The sequence below is a fragment of the Catharus ustulatus genome, chromosome 12 (assembly GCF_009819885.2).
Source record: "Catharus ustulatus isolate bCatUst1 chromosome 12, bCatUst1.pri.v2, whole genome shotgun sequence".
Classification (NCBI taxonomy): Eukaryota; Metazoa; Chordata; class Aves; order Passeriformes; family Turdidae; genus Catharus; species Catharus ustulatus.
The window spans coordinates 2124613-2144046 of NC_046232.1; the positions used below are offsets into that span (position 1 = coordinate 2124613).

The following is a 19434-nucleotide window of genomic DNA, read 5'->3' on the forward strand; positions in this document are numbered from 1 at the left end:
TCTGGAAACAAGCCAAACTCTTTTAAACCAAGTGAGGCAACTCTTCATATTCTTACAAAAAAATTAAATAAAGGGAAGGAACTTTCTTTCCCAGAACCTTATACACATATAAAAACAATAATACTATTTACAAACACTGCTTTCCAAATCACTGTGCACAGGCATGGAGTGGTGAGGGGGAGTGAGGAGAACAGCAGCATCCCCCTTACCCATCCCATCCACGGCCACCCCATCCCCACAGAAAACCAGGAAGGCACCCACAGAAATCCCCCAGTAGCAAACACACCTTTGGGCTAAAATAAGTACAGTTTGGGTAGGGTCATTTCCCCCCCACACTCTGTTTGCTTAGTTTAAAATAAATATTCCCTGTAGTGAAATAAAACATTTGAATAACATTTTGTTGCTCCATGCCCTTGCAGCAGCTTGAAGAACACCTGAGGTTTTTTGAGTTTTTAAGGCCTCTGCTGTGTACCCCACTGCAGCCCCCCAGGGTGAGGGGATGTCCATAAATGCTGGGATGCCCATAACCCTTTGGGATGAAAGGATCCAAGGTCTGGCAGCATCCCTCCCCTCTCTGCCCCTTTAGTCTCCACCAAGGTGGTCCCTAAATGTGCATCTCCCACGTCTCCTTCGGGACAGAATTTGGGAGGTTAAGTGATTTGGTTTTCTTTAAGAGTGTAAATCTTTCTTGCAGGCTTTTAGTTTAAATAGAACTACAAGTATAAGTTATTGTATTTAAAGAAAAAAAACCAAAACACATGACCTGAAGGCAGCAGCTCCTTATAAAGGTAAATCCAGAACATTTGTAAAATGTCTTCATTTGTAACAATAAAAACTTAGCCCTGGGACTATGCAAGTCACGATTCCCTTGCCCCTGCTGTCATGCCAGGACTTTGTGGCATTTTAAAGGTGAAAATCTCAGAGGAAAGGGAAGTTTATTGGAATGGTGTGGGTAAAGCAGAAGGGGGGATTCAGAGGAGAGAGGAGGAGGTGGGATGGCATCCCTGCAGTCCCTTTTTCCAAGGCTGGGGACGGTGCTGTGGCCATTTCCATGTTCTTCTTGCTGCAGCTCCACTGGAACTCCAGCCATTCCTTCTCAGCTCAGCAGGGCAGTCAGGGATAGAGGCAGGAGATGCACTAAAAGATCCATTCAAACAAAAGCAGCTCCAGCTACCGTGAGGGGCTCATAACCAACCAGCATCCCTGTGTGTGTCCCTGGAGCACCACTGAGCTGTTCTCCACCCTAAGCAGCATTCCCACAGGGTCCCTGGCAAGGTATCAACATCCTGGAGGATCCTGATGCTGGTGGGAGCTGAGCACCTGCCTGCAGGGCTGCTGGTGGTCTTGGCATCCACAGCTCTGGAGACTCAGGACCTTCCCATTCCCATCATTTTTTGGCTGTTGCCCTTGGCACATCCCTCAGTGCCTCCTTTTCCTTGATCTGTCTGTGGTAGTCACTTTGCCATCAGCTTTCAGTGCCTCCATGCCAGGGCTACCTGGGAGAGGGGAGAGTGGTTAGGGAGAGCACATCTCCACATCCCAAATATTCCCTGCTCCAGCCCGGCCCCAGGAGTGGAGCCTCCCCATCTACTCATCATCACATAAAATCCACACAATCACACCTCCACAAAATTACAAAGCCCATAAATTCCCATAAACCCATGTGGAAGAGGAGTTACCTACTTGGGAGGCTGCTGGCCAGTCTCTGAGCTTGAACCTGGAAGAAATAAAGTTACTGGTAATGGTCCTGAGCAGCAACAAAAGGTTATGTAGATGTAAGAGCAATGAAGTCACCAGCTGGATGGGACAGCCATGGGTGGCAGGTGTGACACAGCACTCTTGGATAGGAACTGACTGAAACCTCCTTGATACCCCCAGGATGAGTTTTCTCCCTTCCAGCTCCAACTTTCACCCTCCACAACCCAGTGAGGAAAAGCTGGGCAGAACCCTCAGTAGGACACGGATGCTGAAGCACCTCTGTATGCTCCCCAAGTGTAACAATGGGGTCACTGGCTGGAGACAGAGATTACATTACTCTGAGAGATCTCTGTGACAAAAAAACCTCATTTATTGTTTAGTGCCTCCTTTTATAGGGCTTCAAATCTCCCATGCTTATACATGTGATTAGTTGAGGTCTTAACACTCCCCACTCTATCTGCATTTAGGGCTGAATGAGATTGGCTGAGGGTGCCTGTGTTGGTTTGAATCCAACCTATTCTTATTTACCCAGGGAGCTGTTTATTGAACCAGGCTAGCTGAACTGGATTTCTAATTTATGGTCAAAATATTTGCCCAGTTACAGACTAGCTGTGCTGTGACAACTCCCCCTTTTAGTTTTACTCAAAATTGTAAACTGTTTTTGGTTTTCCTTTGCAGGAGCCTTGCAAAGACAATATGATGATAAAGACAATAAATTTAGTTTGAATAAGACTTCACACTTAACTTGACAAGCCTACTTTTTCTCAGCCAGTGATGTATCTTTTGTAACATTAGATTTGTAACATTCATATTTAGAAGCAAGTTTTCAAGATGGCATGCTGCAGCCACATTACTTAGAAGTTACTATTTTAACACTAAAAACAATAAAAAACTCAACTTAAAACTATTTCAATTAAAAACACACATATTTCTACCCCTGATGTCTTCCAAATATTTGAGTCTTAGAGTTTGAGTAGGGTGATGGGAGATTGTCTTACCATGGACAATCTTGTGCTTCCAACAAACTGTCAGCTCTCTAGGTTATGTTGTGAATTGACTGAAAAACATGAGAAGAACATGAGAACATGAGAGCACCTAAGACTTTTGAGGGGGGTGTACACCCACCCCACACTTCTCCCCATTTAACAACTAGAACAGGAACAAAACGTGGATTTCTGAACGAAATTAATAACATGAAACCTAAACTGCTTCTGTGCTTTACTATCACCCAGGGTGTGCTAAGGAGCTTTTCTTTCACTGTGAGGACTTGGAAGGCTTGTTCTGGATGAGGTTCTCATCAAAGGAAAATAATTCAGCTCCTCCAAAGCCAAAGGAGCTGGTCAAAGGGACTAGAGTCACAAGCATTCACCCACAGTGCACAAGTTGTTGATACAGGGGTCGTGGTTATTGCAGGCAACGCAATCTGTGGGTGGCAGCAAGAGATTCTGCTCTGCTCCCTTCATGATGTCATGCACTAAACGAATCACCACGCACCTTAATCATAATTTGGATTTAAGTTCAAACAGGGGGCCTAAGCCAATCCCTCTGAACCATGGATCCACTCCTATCACTGGCCAGTGAGCTGGGTGGAATTACGATCTTTGACCAATCACATAAACGAGCAGGGGATTTGAAACCACTATATAAAGACTTGTCAGACAATAAACCACGGCTGTTGCTGCATGACCACAGGGAGTGTTTGTCACATTCCTGTCTCAAACACCCACGTGACAATTGGGACAATTGGTGCCCTGTGTGAGGACAGAAATCGCTGCGGTATTGTGGGGAGATGGGGGCAGCAGAGACAGATGCAGGCAGCAGAAAACATTGTCTTAGGTTGAATGCAAGATGTAACCAGCAGTATGTATTCTATCATCTATCATCAAAAACCAGGTGGGGCAGTGTTCTTTATTTCTCCATGATCCATCCCTTATAACTCCTGGGGGAATATCCTCTGTTAATGGGTAAACTGTTAAAAGCAGGTGGGGCAGTGTTCTTTATCTCTTCTATGACCCATTCTTTGTCCAGGGACTATCTTCTGTTAATGGGCCAGCTGTTAAACCAGGTGGGACAATGTTCTTTATCTCTTCCACTAGCCATGCTCCATCCAGGGAGATACCTTCTGTTAATGGCCCACTGAGTCCCACTGCATGACTGATAAAATTCCATCATCCCATTGGGAGATGCTCCACCCAGGGGGAAAAGCCATGCATTCCTACCTAGATACAATCTGAGATGTGGAACACTAGAGCCAGCCTTTTCCACAGGATTCCCAGAGAAAGACCAGATCCTTCTATGCCCCCACTGGACCTTCAGGGGAAAACTACACCCTTCCACAGGACCTTTGCTTCAACAGAACCATGTCTATCACTCCAGGAGGATGCAGCCACCATTTAATGGGACTGCTACCAACACCCTGACCAACAGGGTATCAGGTTGGATTCTGACTCTGTCAGTGTTTTGTACTACTGCATTTTATTTCAATTCTCCTATTAAAGAAATATTCCTATTCTCATATCTTTGCCTGAGAGCTCCTTAATTTGAAATCTCTAATAATTTGGAGGCAGGGGATTTATATTTTCCATTCCAAGGGAGGCTCCTGCCCTCCCTAAGCAGACACCTGTCTTTAATACCAAGGCAGAGCTGTGGGGGGCAGAGAAAGCTGCAGGCAGTAGACACAGCTGAGCTACCTGGGAGAAGAAGGAGTGGTTAGGGAGGGCAAACCTCCACATCCCAAATATTCCCTGCTCCAGCCTGGCCCCAGGAGTGGAGCCTCCCCAGCCAGCTCAAGCTGCTCATCATCACATGAAATCCACCCAATCACACATCCACAAAATGACAAACAAATCCCATAAATTCCCATAAACCCACGTAGAAGAGGAGTTACCTACTTGGGAGGCTGCTGGCCAGTCTCTGAGCTTGAACCTGGAAGAAATAAAGTTACTGGTAATGGTCCTGAGCAGCAACAAAAGGTTATGTAGATGTAAGAGCAATGAAGTCACCAGCTGGATGGGACAGCCATGGGTGGTAGGTGTGACACAGCACCCTTGTATGGGCAGAGGTGGCCTGGAACTGACTGAAACCTCCTTGATATCCCCAGGATGAGTTTTCTTCCTTCCAGCTCCAACTTTCACCCTCCACAACCCAGTGAGGAAAAGCTGGGCAGAACCCTCAGTAGGACACGGATGCTGAGGCACCTCCGGATGCTCCCCCAGAACAGCAGCACCTGGAGGGCAGGTGCAGCTGAAAAATCCTAGGGAGAGCCCCAGGGACCCATCCCCAGGAGATACTGGGCTACCTACCGAGCTGCTGCTGGATGGAGCTGTGCCAGTGGAGGTTGAGCAGGTCGGGGTATATTTCACCAAGCTGCTTGAGCGCCAGGAGCTTCAGCATGCGGGAGGTGCAGCTCTTCAGCTCCAGGTCCCTCAGGTGCTTCTCCTCTGAGAGGGTGGTGGGACGAAGCTCCACCTTGTGCTTCTGCAGCACTTGGTCCACGAAGCTCCCTGGCAGCTTTGGGAAGAGCTTCTCCTTCACCACGTGTATGGGGATGAAGATGGCTCCTGCCCGGATGACGTAGGGGAAAGGGCAAGAGGACTTGAAGCTCTCCAGCTGGCAGAGCAGTTTGGTGAGAAGCATGGCCACGTCCTGGAAAGCCAGCCAGATCTCCCTGCCGTTGCTGGGATTCTGAGGACTGGGAGCCTTGGAGCCATTTTTGGGCTTGGGCAGGGATTTGGGCATCTCTCCCAGCTCTTCTGCTGGCTCAGCCTTCTCCAGCCACTGTCGCAGGAGCTCCGGAGAGGAGCGGGACACGGAGCCCGAAATCGTGTCACAGAGCGAAGTGTGCAGGGTGGTGAAGCACTGCGAGGAGGTCTGTGAGGGGGTTTGTGAGGGGGTTTGTGAGGGGGTTTGTGAGGGGATCTGTGTGGGGGTCTGCGAGGTGACACCACCAACCTGCTTGACCACTGAGACCCTCTCCACCACTGGGGTGGAGGGGGCTTTGAGAAGCAGGGTCTGGGGAAGGTTTGGACCAATGATGATGCTGAGCTGGGGGCCAGCCAGTGGCAATGCGGGGTTGCTGGATGTGGAGGAGGCTGGGTGAGCCAGCGTGGGGATGCTGCTGGGGGGGCTGGGCTGGGGGGCTATGGGGCTGCCATCCTGCCGGGGGGGCTCAGTGCTGGGTGGGAGGGAGAGCAGGAGCTTGTATTTTTGGAACATGAAGTTGACTGAGCTCTGGAAGTTGCTCCTGCCGCCAGAGTCCGCCTCAGGCACTGCAGGCTGTGCACCCTCTCCCAACCCCACGTTCTCCCCTGCAGCTTCTTTCTCCTCCTTATCCTCTCCGTTCAGTGTCCCCTCTGCACACCCAGTGGGTCTCTGGGTGTCCCCAGCTTCCACCAATCTCTTCTTGAAGCTAAGATCCAGCGCCATCTCCTCAGGGGGCAGCTCCTCAGTGCCCATCCCATCAGGGCTGCCCTCCTGAGACTCCTGCTCTTGGGACAGAGGCTTTGGCTTTTTAAGGATGCTTGGGTAACAGCTTTCCCCTTGGCTCTGCACTGCATCACTGCCTGACCTCAGGCTGGACACCACCGAGACGTCTCTGAGGGCAGCAGGCTCCTGGCTGTCACCTGTGTTTTGGGGTGAGGAGTGCTCCCACATATGCTTCCTGGAGACCAGGATGGGGTCTGAGTCCTTGGCCCTCTGCAGGAACTCCTGGTAGGGTGCCAGGCTGAAGACGTTGTGGATCACAGGCATGGGTGGGGAGGATGACAAAGCCTTGGTGTCCCTCAGGTCTTCCAGCCCCCTGGTGGGGGTAACGGAGGGAGAAGGGCGGATGAGCTCCTTGGCTGGATCCTTGACCTCGTAGCCATTTCCTTCCCCTGGTCCCCCACAGGGGATATCCTGAGGGGCCAGGCTGCTGTTCTTCCTCCCTGGGTACAGGGACTCCTCCTCCTCTTGCCTGGGTCTCTCCCAGCTTCCTCCTCTCTCAGGAAATGTCTCAGCGAGCACACTGGAGCCCCCAGAAAGCTTCTCTGAGGTGCAGAAAGGCTGGAAAGCGCTGATGTGTCTCGGTGCTGCTCTCCACTGCGGACTGTCTGCCCCCTGCTGCTCACACCCCGGCTCCATGCTGGGAAAGGAGGTGTGAAACACAGATGCATCGCCCGGGCTGATGGCAAACCCTGGGTATCCCGTGTTCCTGGGCAGCTCAGCATCCCTGGGTGGCTCAGCATCTCTCAGCACCACCCCCAGCCTGGCACCCGCTGTGCTCTGCATGTAGGGCTCCATGGGGCTGGGAAAGTAACTCCTGGGGGCTTGGGGCTTGAGGTAGGCGCTCAGAAAGGGCTCCCTGCTTCCCATGTAGCCAAAGGGAGGCAGGGCACTGGGCTCCCCCACAATGGGAGCTGAGGGGTGGTAGAGGAGGCCAGCTCTGTGAGATGACAGCGGGTAATGGGGGGGTGGGTAGCACATTGCTGACCTCTCCCGGGTCACTGGGCTGGCATCAGGGGGCTGGAGCTTGGGCCAGGGGTCCAAGCTGGGGGATGCTGGGCTGCTGGGGGATGGCCTGTACTTATCAAAGGTGACACAGCAGTGGGATAAGGCAGTGGAGGAGCCCAGCTGCTCCTTGGAAGGCAGGGCCAGGCTGGATGGCAGCGACACAAGGCTGTGGTCAGAGCAGAGACTAGTCTTGTGGGGCTCACCAGGGTGCAGAGGGTGAGTGGCAGGGGGCAGGGCCCAGTTTGCCTCCCCTGGTCGCTGCTGGAGGCTCTGTGCTTGTGCTCCCAGTAGCAGAGCCATCCTGGGAGCCAGGAAGGAGGCGGGGGCTCCGTACACCGGTGTGGGGACTGCTAGGGGGGCTGCCTTCTTCAGCAGCAGCGGCTTCTTCACCGGCAACGGGCACCTGGGTCTTTCCAGCTTCTTCCTGGGCATCAGCTGCTTCTGGCTCAGCCTGTCCTTGCTGTTCTGGGTGCCTGGGCTCTCTGGTGGGTGCAGTGGGAAGCCCAGCAGTGGCTCCTCAGCTGGCACAGGCTGGCCCAGGGCACCAGGGCTGTGGTGCAGGTAGGTGGGCACGGGGCTCCAGCCAGCCGGGGGCTGCTCAGGACCCTCGGGACTCTGCAGCAGGCAGGCAAAGTAGGAGGCCTTGTAGCTGAAATGGTTTTCAGAGGTGGGGTGGGGCACAGGGCTGGATGTGCCAGAGATTTTTCTGGGCAGGAAGCTGGCAGCGGGCTCCAGATGAGGTAGCTTGTTGAATATCATGGGATTCACAGACTCCGAGTACCGTTTTGAGGCCATTTATACATCGGTGGTGGTGTCCACACAGGAGAGGTGAGCTGGCCTGCCTGGGTGAGACAGAGAGTAAGCCATAAGCAAAGTGAGTCTCCACAGCCAGCAGCCTGTGACAGAGGGTGACAGAGGGTTACAACCAACCCTGGGGAGGTGGCTAACAGTTCTGGATGACCCTAATTAGAACTGGACCAGTTTGGGCCGTTAGGGAACCTGTTTGGGCTGTTAGGGATGCAGGCAGCTATTGGCCAGTAAGGTGGGTGGCAACCAAATCCAGCCAATTAGAACCAACCCCGTGGGCTTTCAGTAACTATATAAAGGAAACTGAACGCAATAAAATTTGCCACGTGAACCTCGAGTGTTGTGTCCTGTGTCCATCTCGACTGTGACAGTGGCACAGGGTGACAGAGGGTTACAACCCTCCCCACAAGGTGAGCATAACCCAGGTTAAAGGTTGTTAAAGGATCCCCTGGGGATGATGAGAGTGAAGCAGTAATGAATGACCAGTGTTTATGGATATCTATATGAAAATACAGGGTTGCACTGAAGATGTTGTGGTTACTATCTACTGTAATACAGCAATATAAAAGCATGGAAATAACACATCAGAAAATCCTTAAGGGAAAACAAGGGTAAGAATAGAAAGATCCCACCACCCATGGATCTTCCAACAACACTGGGAGAGTGCAGTTCCACTTCGATGATCTATCTGGGGTGGAGGAAGCACAGGAAACACTAAATTCCATGGGTTAATAGAATGCTCAGGCTCAGTGGGAACACCCAGGTACCTCCCTTGGGCAGGGAGTTTTACTCTGGATGATTTACTCTGGATGAACTGATTTTCTCAGTTCTCCTGCTACAATCTCTGAAAAACATAGCTTCATCATCACAAATTTCAAGCCTTCTAAGGCAGAACATGAAGAATTAGTACATATCCTTTTTTGTTCCAAATATGCATAAACCCTTGCACTAACTCCCAGGATAAGTTTGGTTGGGACAAAATTCTATTTCCCTAAGATAAAAAGCTTTTCCCACATCATTTTTTTCCCAAGTAAAAAGACAAAATAAACCTAGCAAAAATGAAACTAACACTGTATAAAAGTTGTTTGACTAATATTTGGTCTCCAAATGAGTTTCTTTTGATGAAAACACAAATAAGACAACCATAAGTAAACTGATACTTAGCACAAACTTTTAGTGCATCAGGCAGGCCTTGGCTCAAGACAGGGAAACTCTGCAGATCCAAGTCCATTTCCCCAGGGGAATGTCACTGCAGGTTCAATAACTGTGTGTGCATTAACTGGAGACACACAGTCCTTTGTACACTTTCTATATTGTGGCCATGAGGACTTGAATTGTGCAGGGATCTCCCCTTTCCACAGGATCCGACCCTCCCTGCCAGTGGGGGGAGTCCTGGCAGGCTCGGGGGACATTTCTCCATCTGTCTCCTTGGAAAAGCCCTGGAAAGCTCTGGCTGCTTTGGTTCCAAAGCTCAAAGAGCATCTGTTGCAGGCAGCAGGGAGTAAAGTTGGGTCAGCTCAGGTGAGGGGCCAGCATACACAGACACAGAGTGCCCAAAATCCCCATCCCTGGCTATAACTTGTAAAGTAACGTGAGGTTTTTACCCCCAGGCAGCAGCTCAGCCTCTCCCGTTGGGGATTTGGGGTGGGTGCCAGCAGGTGGAGCTGGCAGCCTGTCCCAGCACAATCCTGCATCCCTGAGAACCCCAAGTGTTCTCTGAGCATCACCTGGCATCACCCAGCATCTCCTGAGCCCCAAGAGCACCACTGGACCACCAACCAGGAGCCCCCAGCATCACCTGAGCATTCTGTACATCACCAAAAAGCAGCTCCAGGACAAACCTGAGCATCACACAGCACCCTCCCAGCACAGCCAAATGTCACCCCCTGTGACCCAGCACAGCCCAGCAACCTGATGGCCTCCCTACAATAGGATCTCCTCCATTTTTGGGTGTTTTTTTCTCCTTTTGTGGCAGCATTAGCAGAGAAGCCAAGGAGGAAATGGAGGAAGAGCACGTGGAGATAAGATAAAAGCCACATCAACAGTAGGGGAAACAGAGCAGATATGGGGAGAGACTTGTGGGGGAGATAAGGGAGTGAGCCAACAGTGGTGCTGCAGCTCCCCAGCTCACCCCAAAACGGCACAACTGAGGCTGCAGCCCTCACTGAGCCTTCCTGGCGGGTTTCTCATGCAAGCTTCAACAATTGACCACTTCCCAGGCAGGACACTGCTTCTCTGAAAACCCCCACGGGAGCCTCGGTGCTTCCCTCCCTTGGAAGCAGCTCCCTCACATCATTTCCAACAGTTTTATCCTCAGGACAAGTCCTTGTGGTCATTTCCAAGACATGCAGTACCAATCACATGAGATCCAGGGAAAACAGCTCCCTTCGAACTGAAGAAAGCTTGGAGAAAACCCCAGGCTGGGTTATTTTCTTTCCAAAAGGGATCTCTTGGGAGAGTGGTGTTTAAATCCATCTCCCTGGGAGATGCTGCGTGGGAGGGCGATGCAGGCATGGCATCCCTTCCCAGCTATGACAGCGTTAGGGGACAGAAATCCAGGATCTTGTGAATCCTGACGTTTCCCACTGCTTCTTCCCCTTTCCCCGGAGATCTGCAACTCCCCGCCGTGGGGATATTGTGACACCGGCCCAGCTGTCACCACGGGATCGGGTGACACCACCGGGCACGATGCAATCGCCCTGCTTCACCCATCTCCGAGGTAAATCCTGACTGGAGAGCTGCAGAGCGGGACGAGTTAGCCGGGCACAGGGATGGTCTGATGGGGCTCAACTCATGAACCAAATCAGGGAAGGGGCGCCCTCTCTCCATGAAATCCACAGGCACTTCTGCCCATCCCCACACCTGGAAAACTGCTCTGCTTTCCCTGTCACCATCAGGCTTTTTTTCCCTCTGGGATTATCCCTCTAGCAGCCAGCGGGGGAGGAGAGGGACATGCGGTAATCAGCGCTGGGGGAGATGCTTGGGAGAGCCCCAACACACGCAGCCAGTAATTCCGAAACCCTACAGCTGGGAAAAGCAGCGGATGGAATAAACGCAACGCGTTATTCCTCTTTTTTAATATTATTTTCATTTTCCCCCTTCCTCCTTCTCAGATTTTTTTTTTCCCGCAAGGTTTGCCGTTTGGCCGGCGGGGAGTAAAAGTAAAACCAAACGCAGAAGGGAACACGTGCGGCAGTAGCGAAACCGCCCTGATAAACTCGCAGGGAAGCCTTATCTGCCGCGCTTTGGGTGTCCAAAGGACACGGGAGGGCTCCCGCTGCTCCTCGGCCTGCCAAGGCCGTTGGGAACACCTCAGCCGTGTCTCTCTGCTCCGACAGCTCCGAACAATGCGCCCGTGTGTGTTATCAGGCTCCCCGGAATTTCCTCCTGCCCGGGATGCGGCGCCCGGAGCGGGAGCCTCTCCCCGCAGCCTCCCGCCTCCTCCATCGCCACGTGATGCCAAAACAGCCGCCAGCTCCCGGCCAACCCGCAGGAATCGAGAAATAAAATAAGGTCTCCTAAACCCGCCGGCACCCCTCAACCCCACCCGAGGTGCTGTGGTACCGAGGAGGGTCCTGGGGTCTCCCCGAAAGCAATGGACAGCACCGGTAAGGAGGCGGATTCCCCGCAGGCGGCTGCAATCCCGGGGATTTTGGGATCCTGCCGAAGAGCTCACCGTTCCCATGGCCGGCGGCTTCGGATGAGCTCACTGCCAGGGCTCCCCCAAACTTCGGTCATTTGGGGGAACAAACAAGAGGCCTCAGCAGTCGCAGCTCCCTCACATCCTGTCCCTTTTCCACAAAGTTTGCAGCTCCCGAGCTTTTCGCAGGCGGGAGCCTTCCCCTGGACCAAGACATCTGCTTTTTAAGGCAATATCCCTACAGAATGCATGCACCAAGCCACAGCTTATCTGCAAACCCCCCCACACTCCTAGAAATATTCAGTTTTATTTAAAAAAACCCAAACACTTCATGGAGCATTGAGAAGTCACCAGAAGGGCTCAGCTGGAGGATTAGAAGCCCTCCAAAACTCAGCCAACCCATCCCGATGTCACATCCAAGTGACACGGTCACGGCTGGGAGCCCTTGCCAGGACACGAGGTATGGATGTGGCAGGGGTGGGTGGCCGTGTCCGTCCTTCTGTCCCCTCCGCATACCCACGGCCACCGCTTTCTCAACACTCCGGAGACCCCCCAAACAAACCTCTCGCAGGAGCTTGAGCGCGCTCACGCTACGGATCAGCCGCATGATCTAAAGTGTCCATAAATGGGTAAAATCCCGCGATCCAGAGCCTGCAACCCGTTTTTCCTTTCCCAAGGAGAAGAAGACGATCCCGAGCAAGGCGTGCAGGAATCCCTCCCCCACCGCTCGAGATTTTCACCCGCAGAAGAAGCCGCAAGGGGAGCGCGGAGCTGCCTGGGGGTGCCCCCGCCCCGGTGCCCCCGCATCCCCGAGCGGCACCGCGGCTCCTGCGGGACGCGCATCCCTCCGGCCCCGCACTCACCTGCGGCTGCGGCGCGGTGCCTCCCCCGGCGCATCGCTACGGGCTCGGCTGCGGGCTCGGCACGGACGGGGACAACGGGGGGAGCCGCTCGCCTCCTCGGCAGGCAGCCCGCGTTGTGCAGAGGAAGTGGGAGGAGGAGGAGGAGGAGGTGGAGAAGGAGCAGGAGAGGGCTGGGTGTGCGTGTGGGCCGGGCGGAGGAGGGGAGGGGACGGGACGGGACAGGAGAGGACAGCTCAGGCACATGTGCGCTGAGCTGCTGCGGGCTCGGAGCGGGGACTCTGGGGCAGGGACATCCCCCGCCTTGTGGGGACACTCCCACTGCGGCGAGCCCCCCGTTCTGGAGGGGCGAGCCCGCGGTTGTTAGGGGCAGCCCTCATTGTAGGGTGCCTCATTAAAAGGACCCCACTGTGTGGACCCCCAGTGAAGGGGCAGCCCCCACTAGGAACCATCCTCCATTGATTAGGGAGGAGCGACATCAAGGGAACTCTCCCCATCAGGGAGGGACCCCTCTCTCACACGCAGTGCCCAACAGGGGGGTCACCCCAATTACAGGAGGGGACCCCCCGGTGCAGGGATTGGCGGCCAAGTCACGGTTCGAGGAACGTGGTGTGGCTGTGCAACGTCGAGGGCTCGGTAACAATTCCGTGCCGCCCAGTCCGGGCAGCCTGAGAAACAAATTGTTCAAAAAAACCCACGTGCACAACTCACCCCGACAGCGAAAACCTTCATATGTAACATTTTCTGATGAACTGTGCTCATCTTGAGCCGTGAACACACCTTAGGTGGAGTCACCCGCCCCGTCCGAATAATAACATCTACTTTTTACAACTCCATCGGTGTTAAGGAGTTTTATTTCCTAATTTCGGTGACACCGGCGGTCCCCATGAAGAGGATCCTGCATCGCAGCCCATGCATGGTGGGGATTCCCTGTGAAACAGGAGCTCCCCCCTTAGAGAGCACAGAGACGCCTTTCCCAGGCAGAGCCCACAGAAAATTTCTGTGTCCACAGGAAATCGCTTTCCCATCTCGTGTGCAGAGCCACGGATCCGCTGGCAGTCTCGGATGGCTCCTGAGCCCCGTCAGAGTCACTCCCCGCCCCAAAACAGAGCCCCTCCTCCTGGATTTAACCCCGCCAGCCCCAAGCATCAACACGGAGCGTTCATCTGAGGAGTCGCGTCTGGAAAAGTCCATGCAAACATTCCCGGACTAATCATTAACACTCATAAAAGGCACGTAAATATGATTAACCCAGTGACACAGATCCTGGCAGATTAAGTGCGTTGCCCAAGGCCGTGAAGCAGTGGCAGAAGCTCAGCTCCCTCAGGCAGTGAGAAATAAAGATTTCTAAGTGAAAAAGAAATAATCCTGCTTTTTTATTACTTAATTCATGAGAAAGCAGGGTTTGAATACTCCTCTCCCTGGCCTCACAAGCATTATTTTCCACTTACAGCTTTAATTTATAGCAGTTTTGTGGCAGCAGCAAAGAAAACAAGGATCTGGGAGGAGCTGGCACTGAATTCCCAGTCCCTTGGCTCCCAAGTTTACATACCACTGTTTTGTCTGGAGCTCATCGATCAGGTGTTGCCATTAATATTTCCTTTGGTAATGCAATTAGAGGATGGTTATTGCATTCAATTATGAGATGTTATATATTAGTGTGCCACACAGGATAGTTATTATGTACTAAAACAAGTAAATGGGTGGATAATACAGCTTGGAGATAATACAGTTATTTGGAGTTATGGGCATTAAAAGTGTCAGTGTTCATTTTTACCTCACTGAACAGACTCACAATTCCCTCGAAATGGCAGATAATACCTTTTAGCTTGAGTTGGCTCATACATTTACATAACTTTGCTCAAGAAATACCTTTCCTCATCCCTGCTTGGCCACATCTCTGCTGCCAGGCATCCAGCTGGACTCTGAAAGCTAAATTTCAACAACGTTTTCTCACATTTCTCTGGCAAAAAGAGAGGAATTTCTACCTGTTGTCTCAGCAAATACCTGCTCGTTTGCTCTTTTTCCCCGTGACTTCCCTCTCTCAACTTCTCCTGTGGTTCATCTCTGTCTTAGTGACTCAGATGATCTCAAGCAGCTCCTTGCTGAGGCATCAAACCTGCTGGCACAGGAGACATCAATTAAAAAAAACCCCCAACTTTTATTGTTTTAATTTTTATATGCATTTTTAAAGACTTGGGAGTGTGTCTTTTGGGGGAAAGGTGGGTGGTGATTCCCACTCAGGCATGGCCATTCCCACCTTTTTGCCCCTCCAGCCATCAGCATCCTCTCTGTTGGGTACCCAGTGATGGGAGCAGCCCCAGAATCCCCACAGGGTTGCTGTGAGCTCAGGGAGGTGAGGATTTGACTGATTCAGTCAAATTTTGGCTGTGTGGTTTTTCAGTTTTCTTTTTGAGGCTTCTCAGCCTCAGCATTTCTGTTTAATGTTGTTTGCTGGGTTGTGGCTGCTCTAAAGTGCTGAAGAAACCTGCTGGCTTCAGAGGGTCCCCAAATTCCTGTCTGAGGTGGGACATCCATCCTGGGGTTCACCCTGGCAGACACAGGGATGTGGGGCTCCAGGTGGGAGTATGGGCATCCAGGCAGCACTTGGAGCTCATTGCTGCTCCTCAGCCACACCACTTCCCCCACACCTCAAAAAGGGTTGGTTCTTGTCCCAGCTTTTGCTGCCCAGTTTGTCCTGGTGCTAATTAAGTCCCCCAGAAGGATTTAACCTCCTCTAGGAGGGCAGAACCCAGAGGGACGCTGGTCAGGGGTTCAGGTCCCCAGCTCACAGGTCTCTTCCTGTGGCAGATCTGTCCAGGAACATCTACCCTCATTCCCTTTCCCTATTTTTCTCTCCTCTTCTCTTTGATTTGTTTCCCCATAAAGTTGTGCTTTAGGTTCAGGAGAGATCAGCTACTCAACTGATCCCCTGGTGACAGGGAAAGGTGGGATTTAAAGGTCACCATCTGCCACAAACCCCACAGCTGGTTTTAAACACAGCAGCTCTCCAAAAAGACCTTGGGTTTTCTCCTAGGGACCACACAACCCCTCTCCATGCCTCAAATCATCTGGCAATCACCCAGATAATCCAACAGAGCCAAAACTGGTGCTGGTGTTCCAAATTCTTTGCAGTGGGAGATGGATGTGGTCCTGCTCTGCAGCAGAAACACATCCTACATGTGGAATGAAGGCAAATCCCCTCGGTCCCCAAAAGAATCCCCAAATTCCATCCCACTGCAAAGAATTTGGGCCACCAGCACCCAAAAGAGGACAAGAGGGGTTTTTTGGTTTTTTTCTGACACCTCACCATCCCCAGGGCTCCTGCCAGGACTTCCCAACCTCGTTAGCAGTTCTCACTCTGGAGACATCCTTGGAGGCAACAGCACCCCTGATGAAGCTCTAATTAGTGAGCTAATTGCAATAAGAGCTGTACAGACAGTCCCAGTTTCCCAGGCACAGCCTGGCTGGAGGAGAGAGGCAGAGGAAAACAGGGATGAAGGGATGGAGGGGGGTTGTAGGGAGGGCTCCCAACAGCTGCCATTGTTGTTAAATTTAAAGTACACTCATTGCAAAGAGAGGGATCCAGGTTTCCTCATCCTACTCATTTCTTCTGGAGCCAAGAAGGAGTTGAAGCCATGGAAGCTGCCAGCTCCTTCCAAGCCTGCAAGTGAGTGCTGGCAGTGAGAGGAGAAGACCCAAACATCCTCTGAAATACCCATATCTCTCCCTGTCCTGGAAGTCAGATCCCACACTCTGAGAGTTTTTTGGGGTGCATCTTTACAGCTTCTCCAACCCCTCTTTGCTCTGGATCTCTTTCTATCCAGGGTAAGATTCTGTTTAGGAAAAAATTAGGTCTGGAACCAGATGATTTTTAAAGTCCCTTACAATGCAAACCATTCTATGATTCTAAAGAAAATGTGGCATGGGCAAGTCTGGCTTGCTTTATTGTTGCTTATAGGTAAAACCTTACAAAAGAAAGGCATTGTTACTTTGGCTAAGCATAGCTAACAGCTAGCCTGCTAAGTTCCCATGAGAAAGGAATGGGAACAGTGAAACCCATTCAACACCTGTTAGAATAAGAGGTCTATCCCATGAGAATCCCTGAAGAAAAAATGTAAATATCTGTGAAGAAAAAATGTAAATATCTGTGAAGAGGAGAGCCTTAGCACATATGCACACCAGCACCTAGTGACCAATGAACTGAGTGGCAAGAAAAGTTACCAACCAATTAGAATTAACATTATGCTTTTGAAAACCATGTAAAAATAGGCTGTGAACATTAAAATTCAGCTTTTGCCACTTGGCCTTTGAAGTGTCATGTCTATCTCTGACCTCATAGCAACACTTTATCTCCTTCAAACTATTTGGATCCTGCCAGGGCCTACAATTATTGATAAATACATAAAAATCCCAACCTACTTTGCTTGCTGCCCCAGGAGCAATAAAGACAAGGCCCAGCAACCCAGAGATGCAGGCACCTCATTATCTCTAGATAATTATCTGTAGGTAATGAGATATCCAAGCCCCAGCAAGAGCAGAGTGGGAATAAATCCCCAAGGGACACGAAACATCATCACCTTCCCATGCAGAATCATGGAATTGAGCAGACCCCACCAGCCAAGAGGGTTTTTCTCTGCTAAGTCATTCCCTCAGCAAGCTGCTCTCCAAGGAACACTGAAAACAAAACTAATCCTGTTCTCCCAGGAGGAGGAATCCAAAAATAACTCTGTGGATGAATGAGCAGCACAAAGCCAAGTGCTGAGGGTTGAGTTTGGGAGCTGAAAGTTTTCCAGCTCCATGTTCCCACTTGAATTACTGCCCGGGTATTCACACGCCGTTCCCGCACTTAGCATTAAAAAAACCCATGGTGTTTCTTTTTGCTTTTGTTTCCCAGTATGGGAGGTGAAATCCTGCAAAACCCTGGGGGAGGATGCAGGGAGGGAGAAGCCTGCAGGCTGATGGAACCCATCCAAAGCTGAGGAAAGCCACTTGTGCATCAGGACATGGGCCTGGAGTCTGTGGCTCTGGTGCTGAATTCCGGACTTGCTAAGCTTGGCACGTTTGATGCTCCCTCTGTGGAAGTGCTGGGACAGTGGCAGGGCTGGGGATGCTCCTGACATGCTCCCTGCTCTCTCAGCAGGCAGGATGCAGGTGCTGGGGTGGCTCACCTGCTCCCTGCCTGCAGGAAGGAAACACCCCTAAAACCAAGGATAGATATCCATGGAACATCCAGGCACAATTTCACAATTTTCAGTTTTCACAATTTTCACCAGCATCAGGAGCATCCTGGAGCATGAGAGAAGGCCTTTAGCAGGAATCTCACACCCAAGAGTAGAGATTCCTGGGCTGGAATTCCCTGTGAGCCCCACCTCTGCATCCTGCATGTCCACTGGGAAGCAGCTGGGCTGGTTCCCTGGGCACCTCCAGGGACACCCCAGCATTCCTGGTCCAGAGGAAGAGAGCAGCCAGGGCAGGGAAACCACCTTGCTCAGTGCTGTGTGGTGAGGAATAGACCTGTGGTCTTGGAAAAGCCTTGGGTGTGGTGACCACAAAGCCAGAGAAGCTGGCAAGCTGCCCTCTGCTCTGGCCAGCAGCAGCTGTGCAGAACACAGGGATGAGCAGAGACAGGAGCCAGCCCCGTGCCCAAACACCTCTCACCTCCCTGGGCTCCCAAACAAAGCCCAGTTCCTCTGTGGAGACACCAGCAGTGCCCCTGTTTGGGAAGCCCAGTGGCACAGCTGGGATTGGGGTGCCATCCCTACTGCCCTGGCTGCTGGCCAAGGGGCCCCAAATCCCCAGGGATCCTTCCAGAGGCTCTGGAGCTGTGGCTCTCAGGGATCTGCATCCTAATAAGCACCATGATGTAACTCTGAGTGAGCATTGCAAGAGATCAGCCTGAGGAAGCTGCTGTTTAGTTTCTTACCTCTTTGATTTTCCCCACCCTTTTTTTCTGCTCTGGTTGAGGTCAGCCAGTTTGAACCTCAGCAACACCTGGACCTTCTTCCCCTTCCCTTCTCCTCCCAGCTGTGACCTCACTCCTAAAGAGAATCCCCGTGTCTGTGCCAGCAGAGATGCTGCTGCCTGTACCTAAAGCTCTGGAATGATTAAATGATTTATTTCTACATGATTCCCAGTGTGGGGATGGTTACAAAGCTCTGTAACATCTCTGGACTCTGTCTCCACCAGTTATCTCTGATGTCCATGTGTTCCATCTTCCTTCAGGCTAGGGAAGTTCCATCAGCTGCCTCCCACACATCCAGTGCCCATGAGCCTCCCACAGATGCATCAAGATACTCCAAAAGTCCTGACAACAGTTTTTGTTCTCTCCTAGCTGGGGTCAGGAGTAGGTTCACCTCTGCAGGGTGTTTGCATGGCATTGCTGCGGTATCTCCCACATTCCTTTGCTCTTTGTGAGAGGACAGGCATGGAATTGTGAGGAATTTGACCATTTTATTCCCTCTCCTGCCTGCAGAAACCACTCCCAATCCTGGAAAGGCTTCAGTCTTCTGCAAGGCTCCCTGGCTCTGGGCTGGCTCCAGTCCAGGCTGCTCTCTTCCCTCTAGGATGGCCTCTCCTCTTCCTCTAGGCACTGCTGAGGACACCAAGATGGATGAAGGTTTTCCACAGAGAAGAGCCAAGCCTCTGTGGGAACCCCAAGGACCAAGGTGGAAGGTGTCAGGATCACAGCTCCAGTGGTGGCCACCAAATCCCTGGAGCTCAGAGGCTTTTTCTGTGCCAGCAGGGAGATCCCTTGCCTGTGTGAGCACCTCTTCTTCCTCCCCGCTGGTGCTGAGTCTCTCAACTGGGCTCTTCCCAGTTTGCTCCACTTGCCCCATGTCATAGTGAGCCATGCCGCTGCTCAGCAACAAAAAATGGTGATACAGGTTATAAAAACACCAGAAGTGATGGGAAAGGGGTGTTTTCCTCCTGGTGAGA

General features: G+C 51.9%; 1 protein-coding gene across 8 annotated transcripts in view; it reads right to left on the minus strand.

Annotated features, from left to right (window-relative positions):
- Positions 1-19434, minus strand: part of C12H15orf39 (chromosome 12 C15orf39 homolog) — a 25413-nt gene continuing 5979 nt past the window's right edge. The window contains exons 4-9 of one of the 8 annotated variants that reach the window (XM_033070347.1): positions 14503-14614; positions 12499-14427; positions 5001-8030; positions 4590-4623; positions 1680-1717; positions 1-1496 (exon numbers count right to left, since the gene is read on the minus strand). In XM_033070347.1, coding sequence (XP_032926238.1) covers positions 1420-1496; positions 1680-1717; positions 4590-4623; positions 5001-7983 — 3132 coding nt within the window. In that variant the 5' untranslated portion in view covers positions 7984-8030; positions 12499-14427; positions 14503-14614 and the 3' untranslated portion in view covers positions 1-1419. Of the gene's footprint in view, positions 1497-1679; positions 1718-2696; positions 2756-4585; positions 4624-5000; positions 8031-12498; positions 14618-19434 lie in introns of all 8 variants that reach the window. The other 7 variants (XR_004419126.1, XR_004419128.1, XR_004419127.2 and 4 more) reach the window with 7 other exon arrangements.